The sequence below is a fragment of the Megalobrama amblycephala genome, linkage group LG2, assembly GCF_018812025.1.
Source record: "Megalobrama amblycephala isolate DHTTF-2021 linkage group LG2, ASM1881202v1, whole genome shotgun sequence".
Classification (NCBI taxonomy): Eukaryota; Metazoa; Chordata; class Actinopteri; order Cypriniformes; family Xenocyprididae; genus Megalobrama; species Megalobrama amblycephala.
The window spans coordinates 11,894,313-11,920,640 of record NC_063045.1 but is presented as its reverse complement, the minus strand read 5'-3'; the positions used below and the strand labels follow the sequence as shown (position 1 = coordinate 11,920,640).

The window sequence follows — 26,328 nt, the reverse complement described above, 5'->3', positions numbered from 1 at the left end:
CTGATTATATTGTTACATTGCTTTTTGTTGTTGTTTTTTTTTTAAGATTTTGTAAATGTTTAACTGCTGTTTTATATTTAATGTCTATGTGTGCAAAATGTGAAAAGCTTGATGTAACAATATTTTTTAATGTCTCTTAAAAAAAGAGGGAAAAAAGGGAGGTTAAAGGAGGTCCTAGGACATCAAAAACTTCAAACTCAACAAAGTCGACAACTAACAGCAAACCTGCTGGAGAAAAATACACCTAAAGGTTTTAGACTGTTTTTAATGTAATGTTTGGTGAAGTTACAGCACTTGAATGTTTATGGGGCCCCCTACTGGTGAAATAAAAAAGAAATAAGAAAGAAATCTAGTGCTTGTATTATTTATAATTCATCTAATTGTAATAGAGTATTTTATGCATTTAACTACTTTTATGTATTTATTTTTAAATTGTATACATTTATTTATATTATGTATACATACATTATACATTTGAAAATGTATATGGTTTTTACCCTTTTTTTTTTTTTTTTACAGATGAGTAGAGAGAAACTGTTCTTAATGTTTTGAACATGATCTCAGAAATCATGTTTTAGTCTAATGCTATTTTGATAGCTTGGCACTACTGAATGACTACAATATTAATTTACCCTGGTATTGACATACTTCAGTGTAGTCCAAAACAACAGACACAAACATCACCTCCTTGCATCCACTAGATGTTACTGTGAGGAAAATGCTTTAGGTCTCCATAAACTTCTCCACAACCTGACTATTTTTTTCCCTACTTAAAGGGTTAGTTCACCCAAAAATGAAAATTCTGTCATTTATTACTCACCCTCATGTCGTTCCACACCCGTAAGACCTTCATTCATCTTCGGAACACTAATTAAGATATTTTTGATGACATCCAATGGCTCAGTGAGGCCTCCATAGACAGCGATGCTATTCAAACTCTCAAGGTCCATAAAGGTACTAAAACACATTTTAAACAGTTCACGTGAATGACCTTCAACTGTTTGGGCTCCATTGAAGTCCACTATATGGAGAAAAATCCTGGAATGTTTTCATCAAAAACCTTAATTTCTTTTCGACTGAAGAAAGAAAGACATAAACATCTTGGATGACATGGGGGTGAGTCAATTATCAGGAAATTTTAATTTGAAAGTGAACTAATCCTTTAATGGACCTTGAGAGTTTGATTGGCATTGCTGTCTCAAAGGAGGATTGTGTGAATTTTAGCGGCATCAAGTGGTGAAGTTGCGAATTGCAATATATAAATAATGTACACATTGCACCTTTAACTGTAAGGTTAACCTCCTTTTTTTTTTTTAATTTTATGTTAATTTGATAACTTTTAAAAAGTCATCCATGTATTAATGTACTGTAAAATAAAGGACGCCTCTCCTGTCAGACGCACACATGCAAACATATCTGGGCCTTACAGTCTATGGTCTGGGCTCTGCAGAACGGGGCGGGGCTACACAACCCATTGGCTCTGTCATCTCTCATCATAGCCATACTGTGTCCGGTCTGGGCAGGTACATCTTTGAATAAATACTGCTAAAAAGAATTTTCTATATAGTATAAATCTGTGTAGTATTGTCATGTGACCTACCACTAGGTGTGTTCGACTGTGCAGACTGATCAGTGTATGACATCAAAGCAACACGAGAGCGATTAGAGAGCTGCTTTCGAATTGGTCTCATGGTGCTTTGATGTCATACACCAATTGGTCAGTGCAGTCGAACTGAGTTCGAAATCACCCCGTATACCCTCATTCACTCTTCTCTACATTACTCCACTAATATAGTCCACTTGAAGAAATGAATGAAAACAAGTGAGTGAATTATCACTTCACTGCCATCAAAGGGTCCAACAACGGCCCTGTCCCAAATGGCACACTTCATATGCACTTACGGTAGTGTAGTGTGTACACAAGACAATAGTGTGTCCCATTTGTCATTTTAGGTTTCAGAAGGGAGCTCGTGAGTGCCCCCTTGTGGCCGATATGCACCCTTGAAGCACACTTTTGCCAAGCCAGCACTGAAGCGAGCTCCGCAGCAGACTTCCATCCAACAGTCAAAGCGCTATTATACGGCATTAAAAAAGTGCACATGCATATTGGCTCATGAGCACCCTTCTGAAACCTAAAATTACAAATGGGACATCCTACTGCAGAGGTGTCCAATCCTGCTCCTGGAGATCTGGTTGAGATCCACCCATGATTAAACACAATGAACCAGATAATTGAGATCTTTAGGAGCACTTGATGATTGTGGCACGTGGCAGCCATTGTAAGTCCACAAGACTGTTAAGTGCATGAAGTGTGCCATTTGGGACAGGGCCAACCAAACTCGCAGTGTTTGCTTTTAGCCACTTGCCTTCTCCCATTAAGTACTTCCTATGTTTGTCCCAAGTGTTCAATCAAGTGGCATGAAGTCAAAGTTTTGATTATCTGATGGGACACACTTCCTAAATATACAAGTAAAGAGCTTTATTTACACCTTTTGATTTATAATACTTTGCACTTTCAAATAAACTTTTATATGTGTGTTCAGTAGTCCCAATTTGTAACAGAACACAATTTAAATGCTGTGCTTCTAATTAAGTGATTAAAAGCAGTTGCAAACATTTTACAAATTTCGAAACACTTATGACGTAACAAAGCCTTGTTTACTGAAATCACATGACTTTGGCAGTCTTTGGTAAATTACTCTAAGGACGTCAGAGTAATGAATAAAATGACACACAAAGGTTTATTTTAACTTGCACTGGAAAGTTTTCCTCGAACTCTCACAGCTTTGATCACGAGTTCCTGAACATGATGAATGATACGCTTGACCTCGAACTGATTTAGAAATGTTGTTTCAAAAGAGCATTAGTCAGCATGAAATGAAAATTCATGAAAATTCACCCAGTCTGTTTTCTAAATGCATGTCATAGATCTTACTGTTGATCTTGAACAATTTGTCCGTGCATATATTTCACTTTTTAAAAATGTTTGTCATATTTTAATATAAAAGCAACAGAATTCAAATTACATCTAATTTATTTGCCAGCGTCAATCATGTGCTATCTGCTGTCTGGTCTCGTAGGTGGCTGATTCACTATGAGAAGTGAAAATGTCTGTCTTGACCGAACCTTTGCTCCCCCCCCTCTGACTGCAGTCGCCTACTCTCCTCTACTTTCAATGCAAGGTGTTTGCCATTTCAGACGAGCCTATTCAATACTATTTGTGGATAGGTTCATTAAAAAGATTTAGGTCGAAAGAATGATTCGCTCATGAACCTTTCCCTTTGCATGCCTTTGCCAACTGTGACTGATCAATCAAAAACTGTGGCTGTGGTCAGATTAACACAAACTTATACTCTTAGTGTATTCTGACTTATAGCTTGATGCAGTGAGATCCAGATAGATGAAGAACTGATGTTTTTATTTTCTTAATGAAGAGTAAATGAATAACAAATGAAGAAGAACTGAGTAAGTAAATAATAATCAAACATTAATAGTTAAGTACAATGTTGAAATTAAACAAATGAAAGAAACTTTCAGTCTAAAATTCGGTCTAAGTCTGAAATGTATAATCTGGGATCTGAGTATAATAATGTTTGTGAAGAGAACAAAAGGGCCTTTGTATCGGAGCGCAAGAAGACAGAGTAAGTGAATAACAGAACAAGAGCAAGAAATATATACACAGGTGTAACAGCTAGGTCAGTGTGACGGGTCAAATGAAAAGAGACAACAATAGATAGACGAGGTGTGGTTTCTGGAAAAGTACAATTATGCCAGTCATTCAATAGTACCAATTCTAAGAGACATCAACCATTGAAATGTGTCCAAAAACATAAATAACTAAGATATATAATGCTAAAATATGTGAACATGTAAGTACATAGTGAAAAATAACAACATTGGCCTATATACATGTGGATACAAGTGGATATAACTCAAACTGAATAAATGATCCTATATGAAATATTAATATATGATTACGTGATTTAAAAGATAGGAAAAATCCTAAATGAATAACATGTATAAGAAAATATGAATTAAAATCATTATAAACATTTTGAGAACATTTGTTAAAATGTATATTCTGTACAGTGAGTGCACAATTGTTATAGTTCATGCTCTGATGATATATTTGTTTTTCCAAGATTGCATTTTTTTGATGAGGAGAAAAACGCATTATATTCAGATTATTGAGTTTATTCGACATGTAAAATGGGCCAAAAAAGAGATTTAACTGACCCTAAAAAGTCCAAAATTATGAAATGCCCATGATGCAACACTATGGAAATTTTGAAATTAATGCATGATCATCAGACAATGAAATGCTCATTGGGTCAGCAGGGTTGAGAAGAAAAGATGCATATAAACAGCAAAAGGCTTAAAGAATTAAAGCCAAGCTGCAAATGAAATAGTGACATCTTTTCTACTGTATCTTTTAAAGTTTAAATTTTGGCATGAGTGTCAGTATAGAACATAAACATAAACGTAAACATAAACATATGAACGTAAAATAAAATAAATAAAAAAATCAAGAGATTGAGACGACTCTAACTAGCTTTGAAAATAGCTGGATTCCAGTTGACCAGCATCCTTACACCAGTGGACTTCCTTTCGTTTTCGTTTCACATAAAAAGGTTCCCACATGAGGGAGGGGCATTTAAATTATAGATGAGATATTGTGACACAATTCCGGTCCATTATTCAGCCAGAGATTCCCATTGTTGTTGGTCCAACATCGTCTATGAGTGTTGTTTATGCTTTTACACATGAAAACGCTCATCTTTTGTCCTGTGTTTATGGTCTAGACGTCACAGGCCTAGCAGTCTCGTGGTTTAGAGTTAAACCATAAAGTTAAACCGGACTGGGCTTTTTTGCTTCCTTCACCCGAGGCAAGATTTTTTTCCACGGCTTGTAGGCGTCTTCTCAAATTACAACATCCGCATTTAACGCTCTCTTCAAGGGGAATGGCGTCCACCGTCCCGGTTCTTCTGGTCCTGTTTGCGGGAATATTCTCGGCGACAGTCGGTGAGTGTATAAAACACCTAACGTTAACGAAAATACCCAGCGTTTAAACGGGTTCTTATCGACGGTTTGTACGGGTAAACCGATGTCTGTCAAGCTGGGTCTGTCCTGACAGACAAACAAACACACTACATGGTATGCGTTTGCATGTCGTGAACATTCGTGATTATAGAAGTTAAATTTTATGAATTATCGCGATGTATCTGTCAACTGAATCATGTATAATTTTTATTTGTCACGCGTGACTTTCCCCGTCATTTTTTATGGTTTCAAGTGTAGTTTAGTGGTAGTTGTTTTCTTTCCCTGCTGAAAAAAACAATAGAAACCATTACAGAAATCCTAAAGGTTTCCACTACAAAATCATTACAAACCATCAGCCATTAAAACCGTTACAAATTCTGTGATAGTTTTTTTTTCAGCAGGGTTTGTTGTCTTCGCAACCATTGTCTAGTAAATAAAGATGTTATTTGTAATCTTTTAAATTATCGAATGCAGATTCTGTTTAAGTTTTGTGTTTGTTGAATGTTTTATCATTATTAAACTAAACATGTTTCCAGATATTTGAAAACATGTATTTTTTCCCTGTACTTTGGGTCTAAAATCTGCTCACAACAAGTGATGCAACACCGCTTACAGGTATATTAGTTACTAAAAAAAAGTAATAATTTACTGCCTCTCATGTTGTTCCAATGCATGTTATTTTCTTCCATGAAACACTAAAGGAGAGGTTAGGCAGAAAGTTTATGTTGCTCTTTAACATACAGGAGGAAAAACTTGGGTAAAATTGGTTTTATATTAGCACATTCGTATTTCTGATAAATTCAGACTTTCCAATAAATGTGCAATAAATTAATGTCTGCGAATTTTAAGCAGCGACATGATATTGACAACCAACGATTGTCAACTTACAACATTTTTCACAGTCGATCAAAATAGGCAAGTATTGTTTTAATGGCATATTTACTTGTGAATGTCCACTGAATGTCCAATGTAGTGTGATTAACAAGGCTATTGAATACGGATGTCCGAATGTGCGAATATAAAACCAACTTTACCCAAGTGGAGGAAAAGCATGGATATTTAGGGATGTCCAGAACAAGTTTGTTGTGCCCCTGAGTCAGTGAATATCGAGTATCTGCTAATACCAAGTCCCGAACAGATACTTGTTTTCCTAGTCCTTGTTGCAAACTTCAAGTACATTAAAGTCAATCTAATGTAGCCTATATATACAGGCAGGTACGGAGAGTTTTTCAGGGGCAGGGGTACAACATCACTGCCTGACCTCACAAATGCGCTTCTAGAAGAATGGTCAAAAATTCCCATAAACGCACTCCTAAACCTTGTGGAAAGCCGTCCCAGAAGAGTTGAAGCTGTAATCGCTGCTATGGCTGAGCCAACTCCATATTAAACCCTACGGATTAAGAATGGGATGTGCATGTTAAGGCAGACGTCCCAAAATGTTGGTCAAAAACGTACATTTAGACACAAACTGATCAGAAACCGCAACTTTCACAGAATGGAAAGCACAGGATTGTGGGATATCAAAGGCAGCAAAGGATACATCTATGCTGCCTTAAGAAATCGATCAGATGAAGGTATCTCAGGAGACAGGAAGTGACGCTAACTTTGGATTCAGATGTGGCTTGATGCCTTCCTACCATGGAATGCAGCCTCCGAAGGCAGCATTTTAAATTTTTCGGATGCAGTCAATGACTTTTGAGTGATTCGTTACAAAAGCGAATAGACCTCTTTGGTTCTCACGTGCGCATTTGAGCTTCTTCTTTTCCTTTTAGTGATGGTTGGCAAACCCACTTGAAGGCGCCTACTGCCGACATAAATTAAAGGATCAGGCTTAGGATAGCCGTTACCGTTCAGTTAAAATAAATGCTTAATCGGCCCCCGATACCGACCTTGAGATCGGCTCAGGACATCCCTATTATTTACACTGTCAAACTCAAAAAAGTCTTCTGAAGGCATACAATAGCTTCAGTTGCCTCTGCCATAGCTACTTGGGTTTGAGCGACCTGAGGTGGAGTAAAAGATAGATAGCAAGGTTTTCATTTGTGGGTGGTTTTCAACTATTTATTATAAAGTTGCTTTTGGTCAATGTGTCTAATTTATCTCATCTTTTTTGCTTTGTTTAGCTGATGATGACTGCAAAGGCTACTTCACCAGCAGTGGTATTTTTAAGCCGTCCATTGATTGTGGGATTTTGCAGTTCTGCTGTGGGACGTGTGATAGCAGATACTGCTGCTCCGATCTACGGAAGAAGTTATCCGAGGATGATCAAGATGACTGTTTTTTGTGAGCAGTTTTATTTGTCTCATGAAAAATAATGGCTTTCGTAGTTTTGTACTTACATCTCCAGCTTTCTGTGCTGCTAGCTTCACCAAACAAGGTTTAGAAAATAATGACTTCTCAAACACAATCCCCAGTTTTGTTTGGTCAGATAAACAGTCTATATTGTTGCCACAGATTTGTAGTATTTACATATTTGAGTGCGTTTCTAATGTGATTATTTTTTCATAATCTGTCCAAAAGCAACGATAATAAGTATGTCGCTATTGGCGTGACAATATCGGGGTTTGTGGTCCTCATCATTATGTTCATCATCTGCTGCGTCTGCCCCTGCTGCTGCCTCTACAAAATGTGCAGAAAACCCAGACGTAAGTGTCTACACTTGCATATATATTTTTTAATTGTATCTATTCTTGTTTGTTTTCAGGATGTCATATTCCACATTCAAATGTGAAGCCTATAAAATACATTTGGCAATTTCTCAAACTAAATCTTGTAAAACTCATCACAGACATATTCATTGTGACATTATTTCCATGAAAGTTTATACATCATGGCAGTTGATGCCAATTTAAATAAAGAAATGTAAATAATATAAATCATAATGTAGCATGTTGTACTATTTTTAGTGTAGTATGCTATACTAGTTAGACTATAATAATATAGTCTGTTATAAAAAAAAATCAGTACATAATCTGTTATAATATATAAATATAATAATATAGAAAAAATGAATATAATAGAGAATAGTGGGAATTACAAAACAAATGTCAAAGTCTGGACATATTATAAAAATGAGAATGTTTGGTTTTATACAAAGTATATTAATTTCTCAAAGTTTTTCATTTAATTTTGGGCCAGAATATGCTCTGGATATGTTTTCATCTGACTGACCTGTGTGTGTAAAACAAGGCAGAAATGTTTTAAAACTTTTTCCACAAGTTTAGACTTTCTCTGACCTTGTAGCCTACGATACAAATGCTGGAATGTGACTTTTGCAAGTGGAAAAACTGAATAATGGAGCATTCTGGGATTCCCCACCCAGTCTGACTCACTGTGTCCACAGCAACCACAAACAGGAAGAGTGAGTGCCCATGTGCTACAGAAAGAGGTTAATGATAGTCACAAGACAGCTGGTGTCTCAACTTCATAACATTCTTTCCTGACAGAGTTTTCATGTTTGAGTGCACCACTATCCCTTTAAGAATAACTTAAAAGTGTGTTCATCAAATTCACTGACCTACTGAAATTGTCAACCTGTTTATTCATTTTCTGCTGGACGCAGTGTTTTTTTAGTATCGCTGACATACTGTCAGGGAGTGGTTGTAATGATCGCACAAAGGTGAGGAATAACAAACAGTCTTTAATATAACACAACCACATAAACTACAGATGACACCGAACAAAGAACTGAGGATACTAAGGGTACATTTAAGTACAATGATGTACTTAAATCAAACAATTGTCCTTTGCGTTTTTCACTTGCAGACGACAATGTTGACAAAACAATCCCGCTCTCACGGATCCTCGTAAACAAGTAAAAACACTGTATTATTCATGCCAGGCCAGTAGATGGCGATGTCTCTTTGTAAAGAAACACTACGCGCCTATAGACTGAACATGTGATACACATGATGCGCATGACATCATCGTTTCACAAATTCGTGTTTTTGTAGTCTGCTACAAATAATGATGCTATTTTCAAAAACGTGCATTTTGAACGCATAAAAAGTTTTACGTTTTTAGTTGAAAATGGTGTCGTGTAAACGGCCCCTAAGGGCTTAAATACAGAGAGTAATCAACAGAACTAAGAACAGGTGTTTAACTCATGAGTAACTATGGAAACAAACTAGCAAACAGAACTTGGGGGCCGTTTACACGACACCGTTTTCAACTAAAAATTGAAAACTTTTTATGGGTTTTGGCCGTTCATTTACACGGCAACAGCGTTTTGGTGGCCTAAAAATGCAAACTTTTGAAAACAGGTTTCAAAGTTCAAGTTTTTGAAAAGGGTCTCCATGTAAACAACAAAAACACGAATCTGTGAAAACGATGCTGTCATGCACATGTGTCTATAATGTTTCATCGCCATCTAATGGCTTGCCAGCACAATACAGCGTTTTTAGTCATTTTCACGGATTTGTATAAATGGGGATCTTTTTGACAATGGTGTCGGTACGCAGAACACTCAAAGGAAAACTTTTCCATTTTAACCATATCGTTATGTAAACGTACCCTTAGGCAAACCGAAATGTGGCATTGAATGAAATTCTTTTATTTTCTGTTTTCATTTTAAAGTTTTATTAATTTTGTTTTTGTTATTATTAGTTTATTATGTCTTTTATTTTAGTACATCAAGCTGAAGTAAATAAACGTGTTGCCCTGGCAACTAGCTGAAAATAAAAAGTTGTATAAATGTTATTTTATTTCAGTTAAAGTTGATTTTATGGTTTTAGTTAGCTATAATATCCCTGGCTGGAAGTACGTTGTTGGGTGTATGTGAGGTTGCGGAACAGCATTTCTTAATGGGGTGGATCGTTTTATTTTCTGTAACCATATTATTCAGGGTTGTTGTTAAGTTTTGTTTATAATTGAGATATAATTTACCATTTTTAACAATGTTAGCCAATATGGTCGATGTTGATATCAGTAGAGCAGTATTGCCAATATAATATTGATATTTACGAAACATAATTAAATTATTTGCATGTCAAATTGAAGAAATTGAAATATGTATTTTACATATGTATTTAAAATTAAAACAAATATCTGATTAATCATCTTCGTTAATATATATGTACTGCTAGTTTTAAACAGCCTTTTAATGATTAAGACACAACAGGAAGTTACTATCTAGTCCATCAAGTGGGTTAAATTTAGCCACTTAATCGTGCCAGAAAGAAATTGCAGCATGTGATTGCGGTTGCAGACATTATCAGGCTGCCCTTATTCATTCAGTTTAAAAACAAAATAGTGTTTCAGAGTTGGCAAGATAAGTTGACTGACCTATATATCAGCCAGGATGACTAAAAAAAAAAAAAAAAAAAGAGATTTTACTTGCAGCAATGTATGTACATCTTTTATGGCGAGTCCTCCATCAACTCATCCATTATCCATTATCTTTTTCCTCTGATTTGTTCATCAGCTGTTATGGGAGCAACAACTACAACTACAGTCGTATCCACTCAATACCCTCAGCAGCCCGTTGTCCACGGAAGTCAGTACCCTCCTTACCAGCCCATAATACCACCCCAGTCTGGGTTCGGCGGGGCACCAGGATATGGAGGGAAACCCATGCCGACTGCACCATATCAGGGACAGCCATACGTAGCAGGACCCCCACCTCCATATCAGGAAGCTGGTAAGATAATGATCTTGCACAGCAAAAAGTCCAGTCAGCCTAAGTTGTAGGGCTGGGCGATAAGTACGAACATTCGTACCCCTGGTTTCACAGACAAGGCTTAAGCTAGTCCCAGACTAAAATGCATGTTTCACTCAATGTCATTAAAATTGTTTTAGGAAAAATATATTGGTAATTACTGCTGTTAAAACAGATTAGTTTTAGATTCATAACTTTAACAAACTGTTAAAAAGATTTTTTTAATCTATTTGTGTACAATGGCTGGTTGAAATGAAGAAAACATATTTTTAAACAATTTCAGAGCACATTTGAGATTTCTCATATCGCCAAAAGGAAGAAAAATGTTGAGAGTTTTTAGCTACACTACCGTTTATAAGTTTGTTGTCTGTAAGATTTTTTGATGTTTTTAAAAGGAGTCTCTTTTGCTCACAAAGGTTTCATTTATTTGATCAATAATACAGTAAAAACAGTAATATTTTTTTAAAATTTTAACGAACTATTTTCAATTTTAATATATTTTAAAATGTAATTTATTTGTGTTATACAAAGCTGAATTTTCAGCATCAGTCTTAAATGTCACGATCCTTAAGAAATCATTCTAATATGATGATTTGATGCTGTTTTACTGACTCCAAACTTTTGAACGTTATGCATTTACTCAGCCCAGTTAGGGTTAAATTTGCTTGTTAGAATTTGCATTTTAGTTTTAGTTAGTTTCACTCTACATTGAAATCGAAAAAAGGGTAAACAACGTGTTGGATAGGTTTCATTGACTCAAAGTGGAGCTGTAACTGTGTGTGTTTGCAGGAGGACCAGGATATCCTGTTCCCTACAGCCAGGCTGCGTATGACGGTGGGCAGGCCGCGTACCCCATACAACCACCGGCTCAGCCTGGTTTCGCTCACCCTCCCCCACCAACAAACTACAGCTCGACTCAACCAGCATACAACCCCGCCTACGTGGAGCCACCAAAGACCGGTTACTAAACCACAAGCTGAATTGTTGATGGTTATGCAGTTCTCCATGATCAGATCTCTTACAATTGTGCATTGTATAGCTACTGAGGACAGCATATTCTAATTGGGTCTGGAATAAAATGATCGATGTTTGTCATGATCGCTTTAAAGTCTTTTTGCGTGCCAGCATCGTTTTCCTTACACTTGCCTTTTACACTTCATTTTATATAAATATATATTTTATCTTCTGTGACTCTAAGCCATATTAGTTTTTCGTTTTGTTTTTGTGCGCAAAAGGGAATATCTTTGTTTTTCATCTTGAAATGCCGTCAAGACTCCTTAAAGATCATCAGCTTCATTTTCTCATGGGAATTTGCACAAAATACTGACACTTTATCAGTTGGTGAACATGAACGGCAGCATGTTGTTTAGATGTTTTCACAATTTACATACCATTCAGGTTTATGCATCTGTGAATGTTTGTAACATTGTTCTCATGCACAGAGATCCAGAATATGCCTTATTTATGCAGCAGATTACACATGGACACTTTAACTACAACATTATCACCGTGTGTTTGGAAAATTATATGGAATTTGGGATCTGTTTGTTGCAGAAATTCTGCGTTTGTGAAGGAGGCGTCCACACATTTTATGAATTTCCCTTTCGCTTTCCTTGAGTTTTTGGAAAAGCATTTGAATATCACTGTGAGGAAGAATGTCCATAAATCTGTCCTGACTGGAAGCCAAATGACTTCATCAATTTAAACAATAAAATCACTCGAGGTCAGAAAGAGGGTGAAATTCTAAGATGTTGTTTGACTGCTTTGTTTAGTTCTCTGGAAAGTCGACGCTCTTCCGAGTTATGAAGTTATCGTCCCTATCTACAGTCTTCCACAGATTCCTGTTGGGTGTGTCGGGTCATATTTTTGGGATGTGTTTGTTGTGTTTGGGATTTCGTTTGTGGCTGTATTAAATGTTCAACTAATCAGTGTTCTATGTTTACTTGAGCATCTCCATGTTTGCAACTGCAAATAAAAAGAAATTGTGCTGGAATCACTTTGTTAAAGTCAAATTCTCTGCCTACAAACATTATTTCTCTCATTTTTGTCAGATTTTCCATTTTTGGAAAAACAATTGACCTACACAGGGGAAGTTAAATGGTCTACAGGAAGCGGAGCTGGGTAGTAATCTTGATTACCTAATCAGATTCCAAAAATCAAGTACTTGTAATTAGAGTAAACTACTTTAAAATACTCGTAATCAGACTACAGTTACTTTTTTATGGATTACATGATTACGTATTACTTACACAATGGCAGTTAGTTGTTTACAATTCATCGATTCTCCTCATTTTTTTTTTAATGTTTATAGTTTTTTCCTAATAAACCTGCTGCTTAAATACGTTAGTGATTCTTAGACTTTTTCCGGCAGTGAGGGGGAAATATATATGAAATATATATATGAAATAATAATAGTATATGAAATATTTGGTGTAGCAGTGATATTGCTGTGAATTTCATGTTTTTCAATATTTTTGTGATGTTGCCGTTTTCTAAATTTACTTAAAACATACTTAAAATTAAAATCAATAGATGTGATTTTGTTTTATTCAGTGTTACTATCAGCAAACACTAACAGGTACATTAGTGGTAGTATTTTGAAGAATTAACTGTCCAAACATTGCACTTTAAAAAGAATCTGTTGATGCTCTTGTTGGTGAATAGAATATACTTTTTGGAATATATTTTTTCTTTGTATCTGTCAAAATAGTACAAGTTTATCCTACAATATACAGTTGCAAGAAAAAGTATGTGAACCACTTTCAGAATCTGAAAACGTGAATAATTTTAACAAAATAAAGGAGATAATACAAAATGCATGTTATTTTTTATTTAGTACTCTCCTGAGTAAGATATTTTACATAAAAGATGTTTACATATAATCCACAAGACAAAAAAAAATAGCTGAATTTATTAAAATAACCCCATTCATAAGTATTCTTAACACTGTATGTGGTTACCTGGATGATCTACAGCTGTTTTTTTTGTTTTGTGATGGTTGTTCATGAGTCCCTTGTTTGTTCTGAGCAGTTAAACTGATCTCCGTTCTTCAGAAAAAATCTCCAGGTCCTGCAGATTCTTCAGTTTTCCACTATTTTTTGCATATTTGAACCCTTTACAGCAGTGACTGTATGATTTTGAGATCCATCTTTTCACTTTGGACAATTGAGGCACTCAAATTCAACTATTAAAAAGGTTCAAACACTCATTGCATTGAGAGCCGGGGGTGAAAACATTTGAAATTTGAAGATCAAGGTACATTGCATTTAATTTGTCTTCCGGGAAACATGAAAGTATCTTCTGTTGCTTCCGAAGGGCAGTACTAAATTAAAAAAAAAAAAAGTATTTTTAAACAAAAGGAAAATTTCACCCCCCGACTCTCAATGCATCGTGTTTCCTTCTGGAGCATCAGTGAATGTTTGAACCTTTTTTAATAGTTGAGTTTGAGTCCCTCAATTGTCCTCAGCGTGAAAAGACGGATCTCAAAATCATACAGTTACTGCTGTAAAGGGTTCAAATATGCAAAAGATGCTGGAAAATCAAAGAATCTAAAGGACTTGGAGATTTTTTTCTGAAGAACAGAGCTCGGTTTAACCCTTCAGAACAAACAAGAGACTCATGAAGAACCATCACAAAACAAACAAACAGTCGTAGATCATCCAGGTAACCACGCACATTAAGAATCAGTGGTTCACATATTTATGAATGGGGTTATTTTAATAAATTCAGCTATTTTTTTGTCTTGTGGATTATATGTAAACATATTTTATGTAAAATATCAGGAGAGTACTAAATAAAAAAAATAACATGCATTTTGAATTATGGCCTTTATTTTGTTAAAATTATTCACATTTTCAGATTCTGCAAGTGGTTCACATACTTTTTCTTGTAACTGTATGTGACATCAAATAAGGGTTAGCACAAAAGTAATCAAAGTAATCCAAAAGTAGTCAGATTACGTTACCAAAAATGTGTAATCTGAGATTATATTACTGATTACAGATTTTGTCATGTAATGTGTAATCAGTAACTGATTACAATTCATAAGTGATCTACCCAGCTCTGACAGGAAGTGAGTTCACTCATGTGTTGTTGACTAATGACAATTAAAAATTGCATACTTAAGCTACACGCCAAAAATACCATTGGGACATGATGGAAAAGTACATACCATGTGGTATAGCATCTGGAAATCACAGATTCTTCGTCGTCACATGCTGTTAGCGTACGTTTATTACTTTATTTTATAACTCAGCTCTTAGATTCAGCTGTGAGATATTAGGTACTTTGATATCATACATCGATCGGTCTGTGCAGCTCCGCTTCAAGTTGAATTTACTAATATTCGCCGTTGTCAATAGCAACGCTAAAACAGCGGCAACTTTCGACGTCTTTCCGCGCCAGTTCTACAAACGGGCGCCATTTTGTGTATTAGTTATATCGACTGTAACTTACCTCAGAGGACTTTACAGTAATGTTGTTGTGTTCGTGTTGTTGCTAGCACAATTGTTTTGTGATGTGTAATGCTGATTTGAGTTAAATAATCTCGTCAGTGTATAATCCACAAAAGTAGGCCTATGCCGGGGAAAAAGTAGTATTGGATTATACACTGACGAGATTATTTAACTCAAATCAGCATTACATATCAGTGAAACTATTTTTAAGTTAGTAAGTTAAGTAAGTAGCCCTGTAATAAGCAAGATAATGTTAGGTGGTCATTAAACTTCTGTATTCTGGTTGCATTGCTTCCGGTTCGCCTTTGTGAACTATCCACCTTATTTTTCTATGCGGAAGTAAGGTGTTTTATGTGAATGTACAAAACTTCCCCTTTATTAGCAGCTATAGGGAAATAACGAGAAGAATATCAAAGTGCGGTCAACTGTAAAACTGTAAAACCGGCGTGTTTATATTTAAGAAGACAATACATTCAAATATTATGGTTAGAAACACTAGTTTGCAATATCAAGCAGCATAACGAGCGGTTTTGTACAGCTAAAAATAACTGAAAACGAGTGACACCGGAAGCCAGACACATTAAATTTACAAACGGCCGCATCCGCTCTTACCTGAAAAATAAGGTGGATCTGTTTTACTAAATATGCCTTCAAAGGAGCTACCAAAGATGAGGATAACAGGTGTCTATCGTATATGCAGATAGATATCAATGGTGTTGTTTTTTTTTTTTGCTTTTCTTCTAACATTCAGATATTAAAATTGAATAAAACGCCAACAATAAAAAGAAGTAGATAAGTTAGCTTGTTACTTAAAAAAAAAAAGTCCATATATCACTATCAGTTCACACTGCTGTTAACAACGAGACCCGTTGTCCTGTTTGTTCATGTAATGGTCTCCACAGCTGAACCCCAATATATTACTCTATAGTATTTGTCGCTTGTTGTTAATTATCACAAAAAATTATTTTGACTCATCCCTCGGTTTATAAAAACTGTAATACATAAAGAATTAAAATACCTCAGTTGATCTAGAATTAATTCTTTAATTCAGGTCATTAGTGCTCAGTCTTAAAAATAATGACAAAATCTGGGGACACGAGACAAACACAGAATGTTTCTGAGGGGACAACTGTGAGATACACACTAAACATTTTTCATTACAAAACTTGACTTTGCATTTGATCATTAAGACCCCGTTTCCATATCCATGTCTTCAACGTACTCCGTTTCAGATCTGCAGATCTCCTCCAGAGCCAGTTCTGCAGTGAAACAACAATATAATACCATTTAACACATCACAATGAACTTTAAGGATGGTAAATGTTCTACATCAGATGTTACTCAGAAGTCAGTTAGCCAATCAAAATGACATCGGCATCAATTATTCTAACTGAACGTAGAGATGCGAACCCACCTTCGCTCTCGGACAGATCTGGGACCAGACGGAACGTGTCTCTGATTGCGGGAATGACCTGATCGTACATGTGCAGGACGTCCAGACAGTGTTCGGAAAAGGACGAGTCCTTCAACAGCAGCCAGTGCAGTAACATCAGAGCTTCTCGCAGTACCTGTAATCCAGGACTCGCCCAGGTCCGATTCGCCAGCGTTTGACTTCCTCTGCCTTTTGTTTTCAGCCACTGCCTGTGTAAAACCACAACGACTGTCCGCACCACCTGAAGATGGAAAATGTAGTATGGTCAGTACCAGACATTTTTTAGTTTTGCTTCCAAACTAACAGGTATGGATGGTGAAAATTTTTAGTATTTATGTCTGAATCAAACCTCATTAATACACTGGCAGGATGATTCACAAAAAGCTGTCCATGTTTCGGCCTTCTGTGTGAACAGTTTGGTTAGTAACCGGATGACCTGTTGACAGGAACCAGATTCTTTAACGCCATTTTTATATAATACATTTCAAAACAAAAGACTGCAAGATAAATCACCTCAAGATCAAAATGACTCCACATATCTTCTGAGGCAGATTTATCCAGTCTAGAGGTGACGTACTGGAATATTTTGAGAAAAGGACATGGATCTGAGGGAAGAGGGAGGGTTTGTTTTAACTCATGCCAACAAAAATACACTTTATGAAATGATAAGAGACGCTTACATTCATGTGAGCAGAGTTTAGTGGCCATCTCTTCATTATAGATGATAAATGACAGAAATCTCACAGACAGATGGACTATTCTGTAGGACGTCTCCAGAGTCAGGCATTTGGACAACACTTGACTCGACATGACAACCTGGAGTCTACATTTGAGAAATCAGATGGCAGTTTAATTGGTAAATAAAAGTCAATGATGATAATACTAATATACTCTTTTACATTACTAGCTATCAGAATCTCATCTTACTTTCTGGCCATATAAATATCAGCAACTGCTCATATATGCAAACTTTTTTTTAGACTGTCTAAAGGTTCAATTTCAAAAAAGCAGATTGACTGATTTCTTATGTCAGGCTTTACAGGGTTAAGATGTTGCCAGAGTATTTCTACCTACTTTCAGTCATTTAAATGTAAATTAAGAGCCAGAATCAGACTATAAAATGGGAATATATACATGCCACTCATGTAGACACATATACTAAACCTCAAGAGCTGGTTCTCCTGCGCTCTCTTGGCCAGCATGCTGAGAGTCTTCAAACTAGTGCTCACTAGCGCCTCCCTCTGGCCAGCGGCGGTAATGAACGCTGGATCGGCCAGCTGTAGGAGCCTCCTGAGAAGAGGCAGCTGGGTTTGCGGCTCCACGGCGAGATGCAGAGAGACGCTGAGGAGATTCTTCGAACACTGCGGCCGGTTAAGGCAAATCTCTCCATCCTGAAGGCACAAAACCATCTCCAAAGCCTCACTGCTGTAGCACACTATGTGATAGAGAGCTTTCATGGCTGCCAGGGCGAACTCCTCCTGACTGCTGAGAGAATCCTCCAGACTCGAGGCCAGGCTGGAGTCGGAAGATCCCGACAAGGAGCTTCCGTGGAGCGAGGCCTTCGCAGAGCTCTCGACGGACTCCAGCGACTGACAGTATGTGCTGATGTGGAAGGTGAGCAGGGGGAGGAAGTGCACCGCGGCGGGGCAGGTTTGGAGAGCAGCATCTGGGTTACGTGGGACACTCGTGGGGGGCTGGAGAGTTAATGCAGTCAGAGCGGACATAGCGAGACTCTGCAGCTGGTGAAATCGAGCTTGAGGACGATGAATCCATCTGAATTCTGTGGAGGATGAGCTGGAAGTTGCCAATGATTCCCTGAAGTAAAGGGGGGAAAAACTATTCACAACAGTCCAAACTTTTCACATGGATATTTAAAGATGCAATGAAAGTAAACATTTAACAAACAGTTACTAATACTAATAGGTATAATGCTAGTAGTTATTTGATCATACATATATACTATTTCCACAAATAACTATCACATTTCCACAAGTTTTCCAGGCCTCAAAATCAATTTTAAAATTCAGGTTTTCCCCATATTTTCCTTTTTTTTTTTTTTTTCTACTTTCAAAAATGAATAATTTATTATTAATAATAATAATACATTATTCTATAATATTTGATGTAATAGATAATTAATAATAATAATAATAATAAAATACAACAAATAATATTTTAATAATTGTTTTAAAATTAAAACAGAAAATGTCATGATGTATAAAAGGAATACTACCACTACTAGCAACAACAATAATTGTTATTGTTGTTATTAATACAATATTCTATAATGTTTACTTTAATAATGAATAATAAAATAGATTTTAATAATTGTTTTTAAAATGCAAAAAAACAACAAAAAATGTCATGATGGAAAAATAAATACTACTACTACTAATTGCAATAATAATAATAATAATAATCATAATTATTATTATTATTATTTATTATATTTAATTTAATAATAAATAATAAAATACAATTTTAATTACCTGCAAAATTGTCATAATGTAAAAAATTATTATTAATGATAAGAAACATTACACAATATTCTTTATTCAATATATTATTATACATTAATCTATAATATATTATTTAATAATAAATAATAATAAAATAATAATATACAACAAATAATACTGTTTTAAAATAAAAAAGCATGTCATGATAAAAATTAATACTACAAGCTACAACAGTAATAATAATACAATAAAATACAATAATATATATATATATATATATATATATATATATATATATATATATATATATATATATTTTTTTTATTTTTTTTTTTTTATCTGGAATAAATGTGAGGTGAAGTGTTCTGTATAGTGTGGTTTATGAACCAAAAATATCTCCGATCATGTGACTGAAGAATATTTGATCAGCAATTCCAATGTTGACATTGTACAAACATTCCATTGGAAAATACCAATATTTACAAATATTGCAATGGAAATTTCCATTCCTTATCATTAATGTTGTGATTTCACAAAACAAACAGTATATAGCAGAAACACCCATGCCAGATTTAAGGGCTCTTCATACAAACACAAAAGTCAAGAGTCATTCATCTCCTTCTATGTTCACCACTGACATTAGCTGTATACTATCATGCCCATTTTTTAGCTTCATATGATATTTCTGACTGTCTCAGGTTGTTCGTAGCTGCTCTGTTATCAAGTATGTGGTATCATAGAGCGGAAACCAAGGTTTACAGTTTATTTCTCATGTTTCAGGACATTTAGGACACAATGGGATAACCCTCCCAGTGGGCGGGGCTTGTTGATACTTACGGGCTGACGTAGCCGTGCTGTGACAGGATGTTTGGTAGAGCGGCAGGACTGATGGACAGCAGGTGACACAGGCCCAAAGTGCTCGGATCCAACGGCTGTTGCAGCAGCAGGTTCAATAACACACAGCCTACAGTATCACAAACACAAACTCACAGCAACACACTGAGAGAACAGACTGAAGACAAATGCAAGAGATTTGATCAGCCGTTACCTTCCTGTTGATGGTCATATCTGAGGGTTCGGTCTAATTGTGGCTCTTCTGTGAGGAGACGTTTGGACTGCGCTGGTTTCCCATCTGATAAGAGTTGTAAAAAATGTAAATATTGAAGATAGAGCAACAAAGGAAAGACGTCAGGACAGGAAATGTGCGTAAAAACAAAAGGAAATAATCCATACCCTCAAATAAATGTCCTTTTTTGATAGGAGATGTTTTTTTGGAGAGCTCAGCTGAGAAGTTTTCCTTAGTCATGAACGCTCGACTCGCAGGAGAGTGAATACTGTGTTAACACAACAAATAAATAAACTCATATTTGTCAACAGCAGTTTTCAGGTTATATTCTAACCCTTTAATAAATAACAAATGTTATTATTTATAATTTATATTAATTATAATAGTAACAATGATCACTGATATTAATAATAAATATTATTTAACAGTAATACTTACAATAAAATATTAATTATCATTATTATAAAAATAAGTAATAGTGATACCTTTTTATTATTATATTGTTTCACTGTATTGTTTAATACTACTACTCATAATACATATTATTAAAAACATGTACAAATATATTATTCGTTGTTAGTTAGTGCATTAATTAATGTGAAACAAAGAGACCTTACTGTGAAGTGCTACCAATTTAATTTACTAAACAAATCCATTATAACATGATACACTGGAGTGGAATGCATGCAAAGAGACATGCTTAAAAAATGCTGTAAATGTAAGTGCTGTAACAGTGCAGAAAACAAAACAATTGTCTTTCATTACTAGGGATGCCCCGATACCAGTATCAGCATCGGGCCCAATACTGTGCTTTTGAACTCGTACTCATTACCAACAGCCGATACCACACAGTACAGTACAGAAACACAGACAACAGAGCAAACATACAGCACAATGGAGATATCAGAGAAGGGTGCCTATGAAGTAAATGTATCTAATTAACAAAATAATAAACTAATTAAATATTCATGCTATAGCAGCTGTGCACAAGCAGACAAGATAAACAAATGGCGCACAAGCTTGTCAATCGCATCCCTTTTTCACAGACATTGCAGGAAAGTTTGTAATTCGGTCGGATATGAACTAAAACTAAATCAATCATATGTGCAAGTAAAAACATGAACTGTTACATGGTGTATGTATAACGAGTGTTTCCCTACACTGTTACAGGAAGGTGGTACAGTAATCACATGAAGTTTTCTGCGTGTAAACATCCGAAGCAGGTGCCCAGAAAGCTTCCTTTCCGACAGCTCGTGAATAGCCTAATAAATCGAATTCTCTTTCATGTCCTCTTGCACTTGAATAAACAAATTTGCACAAAATGTCAAAATGCCCATATAGGCAAGTATCCTTGTGAAACAGTCAGTTATGTCTTAAAGGTGCAGTGTGCAAGTTTTAGCGGCATCTAGCGTTGAGGTTGCGAATTGAAACCAACGGCTCACTCCACCGCTCCTTTCAAAGCACATAGAGAAACTATGGTGGCCAACACAGGACAAAGATGTCGTCGTCTGAGACAGAAGAGAGTAGAGCCAGTCAAGCAATGAGGTTTTCTTCTTACTTCTAACAAAGAACGATCTCTGCTTCTAATAAACCAGATGACTACTGCTACTTCTTTTTCTGTGCGTATTTAACGTAGTGACGATGCACACTGCCTCTAAAAACACCAGCGAAGAAGAACAATAACAGGAGAGTGATGAAACGCACTCTGTAGAGTGTTTGTCCATTTAGGGCTGCTGTAGAAACATGCCGGCGCAAAATGGTGTAAGGGGACCCACGGTGTATGTAGATAGAAATGGCTCATTATAAGGTAATAAAAACATAACGCTTCATTATGTAAGGTCTTTATACACCACTCAAAACATAGTTATGTACATTAGATTGCATTTCTGTCAATAGATCCTCCTAAAATTTACACACTGCACCTTTAAGTGAACGTAAATGGTTGAGAAAGAAAACGTGTGTAACAGTATATTGGATCCGCGCAGCTCTTAAAGTGACAGCAGCCTTTGTCCTCAATGTTAATCTAACAACAAAAGACAGGGAAAATCACTCACTTCTCTTGACTGAATGACTTTTGTAACTTTAGTAATGATTAATCTAGATTTGTTTTATGCAGTGAAGACTATGCAGTGTTATTTTACATTTGATTACTTCATTCAATTTCTGTAACTGAAAATTGTTATATTTCACTGGTATCTAAACATTTGAACCACTGGCCCAGCTGGGCTAGTAAAAAAAAACTAATCATTTAGCAGCTTTAAATATTCACTTTGTTATTAAATTAAAGATAAAATATGATAGAGCAATAATATAAACAGTGAAAGTAACAGTACTTCTTACAATACATTTTAACAGGCATAAGGCGGCATGAAAATAACTGAAGGAAATATCTATTTGCTAAGCCAACTAATTTGATTCATATTCTTTTGGTTTCTCTGCCCAATATTTTTTAAAAATTAAAAAGGCTATGAAAATACAGGTCTCAGTACTCGTATCGGCAAGTACTAAAAATGAAGGTATCGGTATCGGACTTGTTTTGGAAAAAGTGGTATCGGTATCGGTGCATCCCTACTCAAAACCAATTTCTCTGGAAGACACACAAAAATCAATGTTGCATTTACATGTTTCGTGCAGGTGTGCCGGGCTGCTTTCCTCCACGCTCTGCGCTCTGAAGTTTCCCTCTCATTTCATTCATCTCGGCTTCTTTAAAGTGCAACTCTGACTGCAGCGACTGCACCTGCGGTAAATCAAGCATTTCGAGGAGTTCACATGAACCGTTACATCGGCCCAATTACATCCAGCTTCGTGAGGATGTCAGTCAAACTCGTGTGCCGTACCTTCCTTGACAGCTCCTTCTCCCGTTCGCTCTGAGCGTGAGCTTTCTCTTTCTCCAGGGCGAGCTGAGTCTGCCGCTGCTGTTCCTTCTCCTGATTGGCCAGTTTCAGGGAGTCCCGCAAGACTCGGATCTCTCCGTTCTTCATCAGAATCTCCTCCTCTACCTCCTTCAGCTGAGTGTGAACAGGAATGCAGACACATGAGAACTGGTTTTTAAATCCTAAATCATGAAAAAATAAACGAGGACCGTTTTGGTATAAGAAACCTTGTCTAAAAAGTGGAATTCAGGGAAAAAGGGGTCTCTATAAAGTACAATGAACCGAACAAATGAACTGCATGTTGTGTAGAACAACATACCTTTTTCTTCAGGTCTGCTTGCTGTTCCTCCAATTGCTTGTAGTACAGATCTTCTCCATCTTTACTGGAATGACCATCTGCTGCGGGAGACACAAACTGGTTATATTTCTAAAAAAGAAAAAAAGAAAAAAAAGAAAAAAAGAAATATATATATATATATATATATATATATATATATATATATATATATATATATATATATATATATATATATATATAATAAAAATTCACAAAATTAATCACAAAAATAATAATATAATAACAATAAAATCAACTGAATAAGATTTAGTATAATGCAGTACAATGCAAAATACTATAGAAATAAGACTAAAATATTTTTAAAAAATTATATAATAATGATAAATGTAATAAAAAAATAATATAATACTACTTTTTTTTTAAATAAAATTTAATAACCAAATTTAATAAACAAAAAATCTCATTATGTTATGTTATAAGGCAAGAACTATTCAAATGAATGATAACAAAAAATACTTTTAAAATACTTCAATAATAATAATAATTATTATTATTAATAAATGTCAACAATACTTATTTAATTTAATAACAAATTAAATCATTATGTTATATTGCATTTTATACAAGGCAAAAATTAACTATGCAAAAAACTGTTAAGACTTATAATATATTTCAATAATAATTATTACTCATGATAATTACATTTAATAATACGCATTAAATTTAATAACAAACTAAATATTATTGTTATAGTATAATATTGTTGTAATTAAATAAAATATTATTAAATAATTAATAATAATTAATTATAATTAGCTGTTGTTGTTATTACTATAAATCTGCTCTGTGAAATTTTTAGTTTAACCTATCCAGAGTCCAAATAATGCAAAAATGAGCTATGCAAAGTGGGTGATAAGACAAAATACTCATCCCAAAAGCAGACAGAGGGACTGTTTAGGAAACAAAAGATTTGTGGAACATGTGTTCAAAACGTCCTATACTAACCAAACACGCCTTTTCTTTGAGGTTCTTTACTGTTATATGTGCTACTGCTGCAGCCGTCTCCAATGGCAAATGTTTTTCGGCCGGATCTCACAGGTGCTTTGCTTTGCTCATCAGTGCAAGCGAACACAGAACCAAATGTTCTCTTTGACCCACTGTTTTGGACGTCCCCTGTGATGGCCTGGGATGCGATGATGTCGATCTGGTCCAGGTCATCCTGGGTGAAATCAATGTCATCGTCAAATGGGTCGGGTCCAGCTGACACCTGATGACCTTTCAGTCTCTTGCTTGGCGGGAAGTCCATGTCAATGAGATGCTTTTGGGAAATCGATAAAACATTATTAATATTTATGGACTATCAATGAAGAAAATGAACAATCTGTAGTGTGTCCAAACTTTTGACAGGACACACACACACACACACACACACACACACACACACACATACATATATATACATATATATATATATATATATATATATATATATATACATACATATATACATATATATATATATATATAAGAAACATTTATGATTATTATCAATGTTGAAAACAGTTATTTACATTTTTATTTCATGATGCTATGATGAATAGAAAGTTCAAAAGAACAGCATTTGTCTGAAATCTAAATCTTTTGTAGCATTAAACACTACCGTTCAAAAGTTTGGGGTCAGTAAGAATTTTAATTTTATTTTTGGGGATAGAAATAAAATTAATCAATACTTTTATTCATCAAGGATGAGTTAAACGGATCAAAAGTTACAGTAAAGACAATTATAATGTTAGAAAATATTCTATTTTAAATAAACGCTGTTCTTTTGAACTTTCTATTCATCGAAGAATTTTGAAAAAAAATTGTACACAACTGTTTTCAACATTGATAATAATAATGAATGTTTCTTGAGCATCAAATCATCATATTAGATTGATTTCTGAAGGATCATGTGACACTGAAGACTGAAGTAATGATGCTGAAAATTCAACTTTGATCACAGGAATAAATTACACTTTCCTGTATATTGACAGAGAAAACAGCTGTTTTAAATTGGAATAATATTTCACAATATTACTGTTTTTGTTTGTATTTTTAATCAAATAAATGCAGGCTTGGTGAGCAGAAGATACTTCTTTTAAAACATTAAAAAATCTTACTGACCCCAAATTTTGAAAGGTAGTGTACATACATACATATACACACATATATATCTCAATTATTCACTGTGGTCAGCAAAGTAGCCTTTTCCGATATATAATACAGTTCGTGCAAGTTGTAAAATGTCATTAATATCAGTAGTGTAAACTAAAAAACCGTTGAATGTAACTGACACTTTGGAAATACTACAAATCTAGTTATTTTCCAGCCAAAGGCGGAAAATAATGCCTAAACTACATACAATGGTCTTGTGGAGTCATATACTGGGTTTATTATGGTAAAACTGTAGTAAAGTGCTCAGGTTTATCATTACCTGCTTCAGTGTCCCTCTCAGACTCCTGCATTAACCTGCTACGACTCGTCAAACACACAACATGCTGCACAAAACAATAATAAAGTGCTACTTTAAGCTATTAACATAAACCTAAACGACTAAATAAACAAAATAACAGAAAACTTGTGAAGCTGGAAGCATATCTGAGCTCCCTCTCAGCCTCTGGACTCATGTGGCCAGACGAAACCGCATACGGTAGTAAAACCTCACATGATTGGCTAAAGCGCAGCCCCTAGTGTGTTACGGTGCGCTATGATTGGTCCTTTGTCCAGCGCATGCACTACGGAGACATTCGTGAGACAAATGTCATGCCCAAACGCGTTATGAACGATTCCAGTTGGTTTTAATTTAGAAAACATACGCAAAAAGTAAATTAAAACGTGCGTTTGAAAACGTTTTGTTTGCTTTTTAAAATGTTTGTGCACATGAAACGTTAATCAAGTTGTTTCAGCATGTAGCATGTATATAAACGTAATAGCTGCACTAAATATACTGAACAAATAATCTTATATGGTTATGACACACGCATTCTTTCATATCACATGCAAAAATGCTA

The 26,328-nt window shown here is 35.3% G+C and overlaps 2 protein-coding genes across 6 annotated transcripts; one reads left to right on the top strand and one right to left on the bottom strand.

Annotated features, from left to right (window-relative positions):
* Positions 1 to 4,629: 4,629 nt before the first annotated feature.
* On the top strand, positions 4,630 to 12,689 carry shisa10.1 (shisa family member 10, tandem duplicate 1). The gene is made up of 5 exons (XM_048182691.1): positions 4,630 to 5,022; positions 7,164 to 7,323; positions 7,561 to 7,685; positions 10,463 to 10,678; positions 11,486 to 12,689. Exons 1-5 carry the CDS (start codon positions 4,962 to 4,964, stop codon positions 11,662 to 11,664), a joined length of 741 nt encoding a protein of 246 aa, XP_048038648.1. The 5' UTR covers positions 4,630 to 4,961; the 3' UTR covers positions 11,665 to 12,689.
* A 3,484-nt stretch (positions 12,690 to 16,173) lies between these two features.
* Positions 16,174 to 25,981, bottom strand: LOC125263626 (ATR interacting protein). Of its 5 annotated transcripts, none has more exons than XM_048182683.1 (14): positions 25,752 to 25,981; positions 24,284 to 24,596; positions 23,300 to 23,379; positions 22,945 to 23,115; positions 22,729 to 22,844; positions 20,275 to 20,375; positions 20,090 to 20,173; positions 19,879 to 20,005; positions 17,747 to 18,397; positions 17,263 to 17,405; positions 17,096 to 17,187; positions 16,932 to 17,018; positions 16,565 to 16,823; positions 16,174 to 16,409 (listed from the first exon to the last, which is right to left on the bottom strand). In XM_048182683.1, exons 2-14 carry the CDS (start codon positions 24,582 to 24,584, stop codon positions 16,336 to 16,338), a joined length of 2,286 nt encoding a protein of 761 aa, XP_048038640.1. In that variant the 5' UTR covers positions 24,585 to 24,596; positions 25,752 to 25,981; the 3' UTR covers positions 16,174 to 16,335. The 5 variants fall into 5 exon arrangements, with proteins under 5 accessions (XP_048038640.1, XP_048038641.1, XP_048038642.1 ...); XM_048182684.1 differs by having other exon boundaries at positions 23,300 to 23,376; XM_048182685.1 differs by having other exon boundaries at positions 24,437 to 24,596.
* Positions 25,982 to 26,328: the final 347 nt, after the last annotated feature.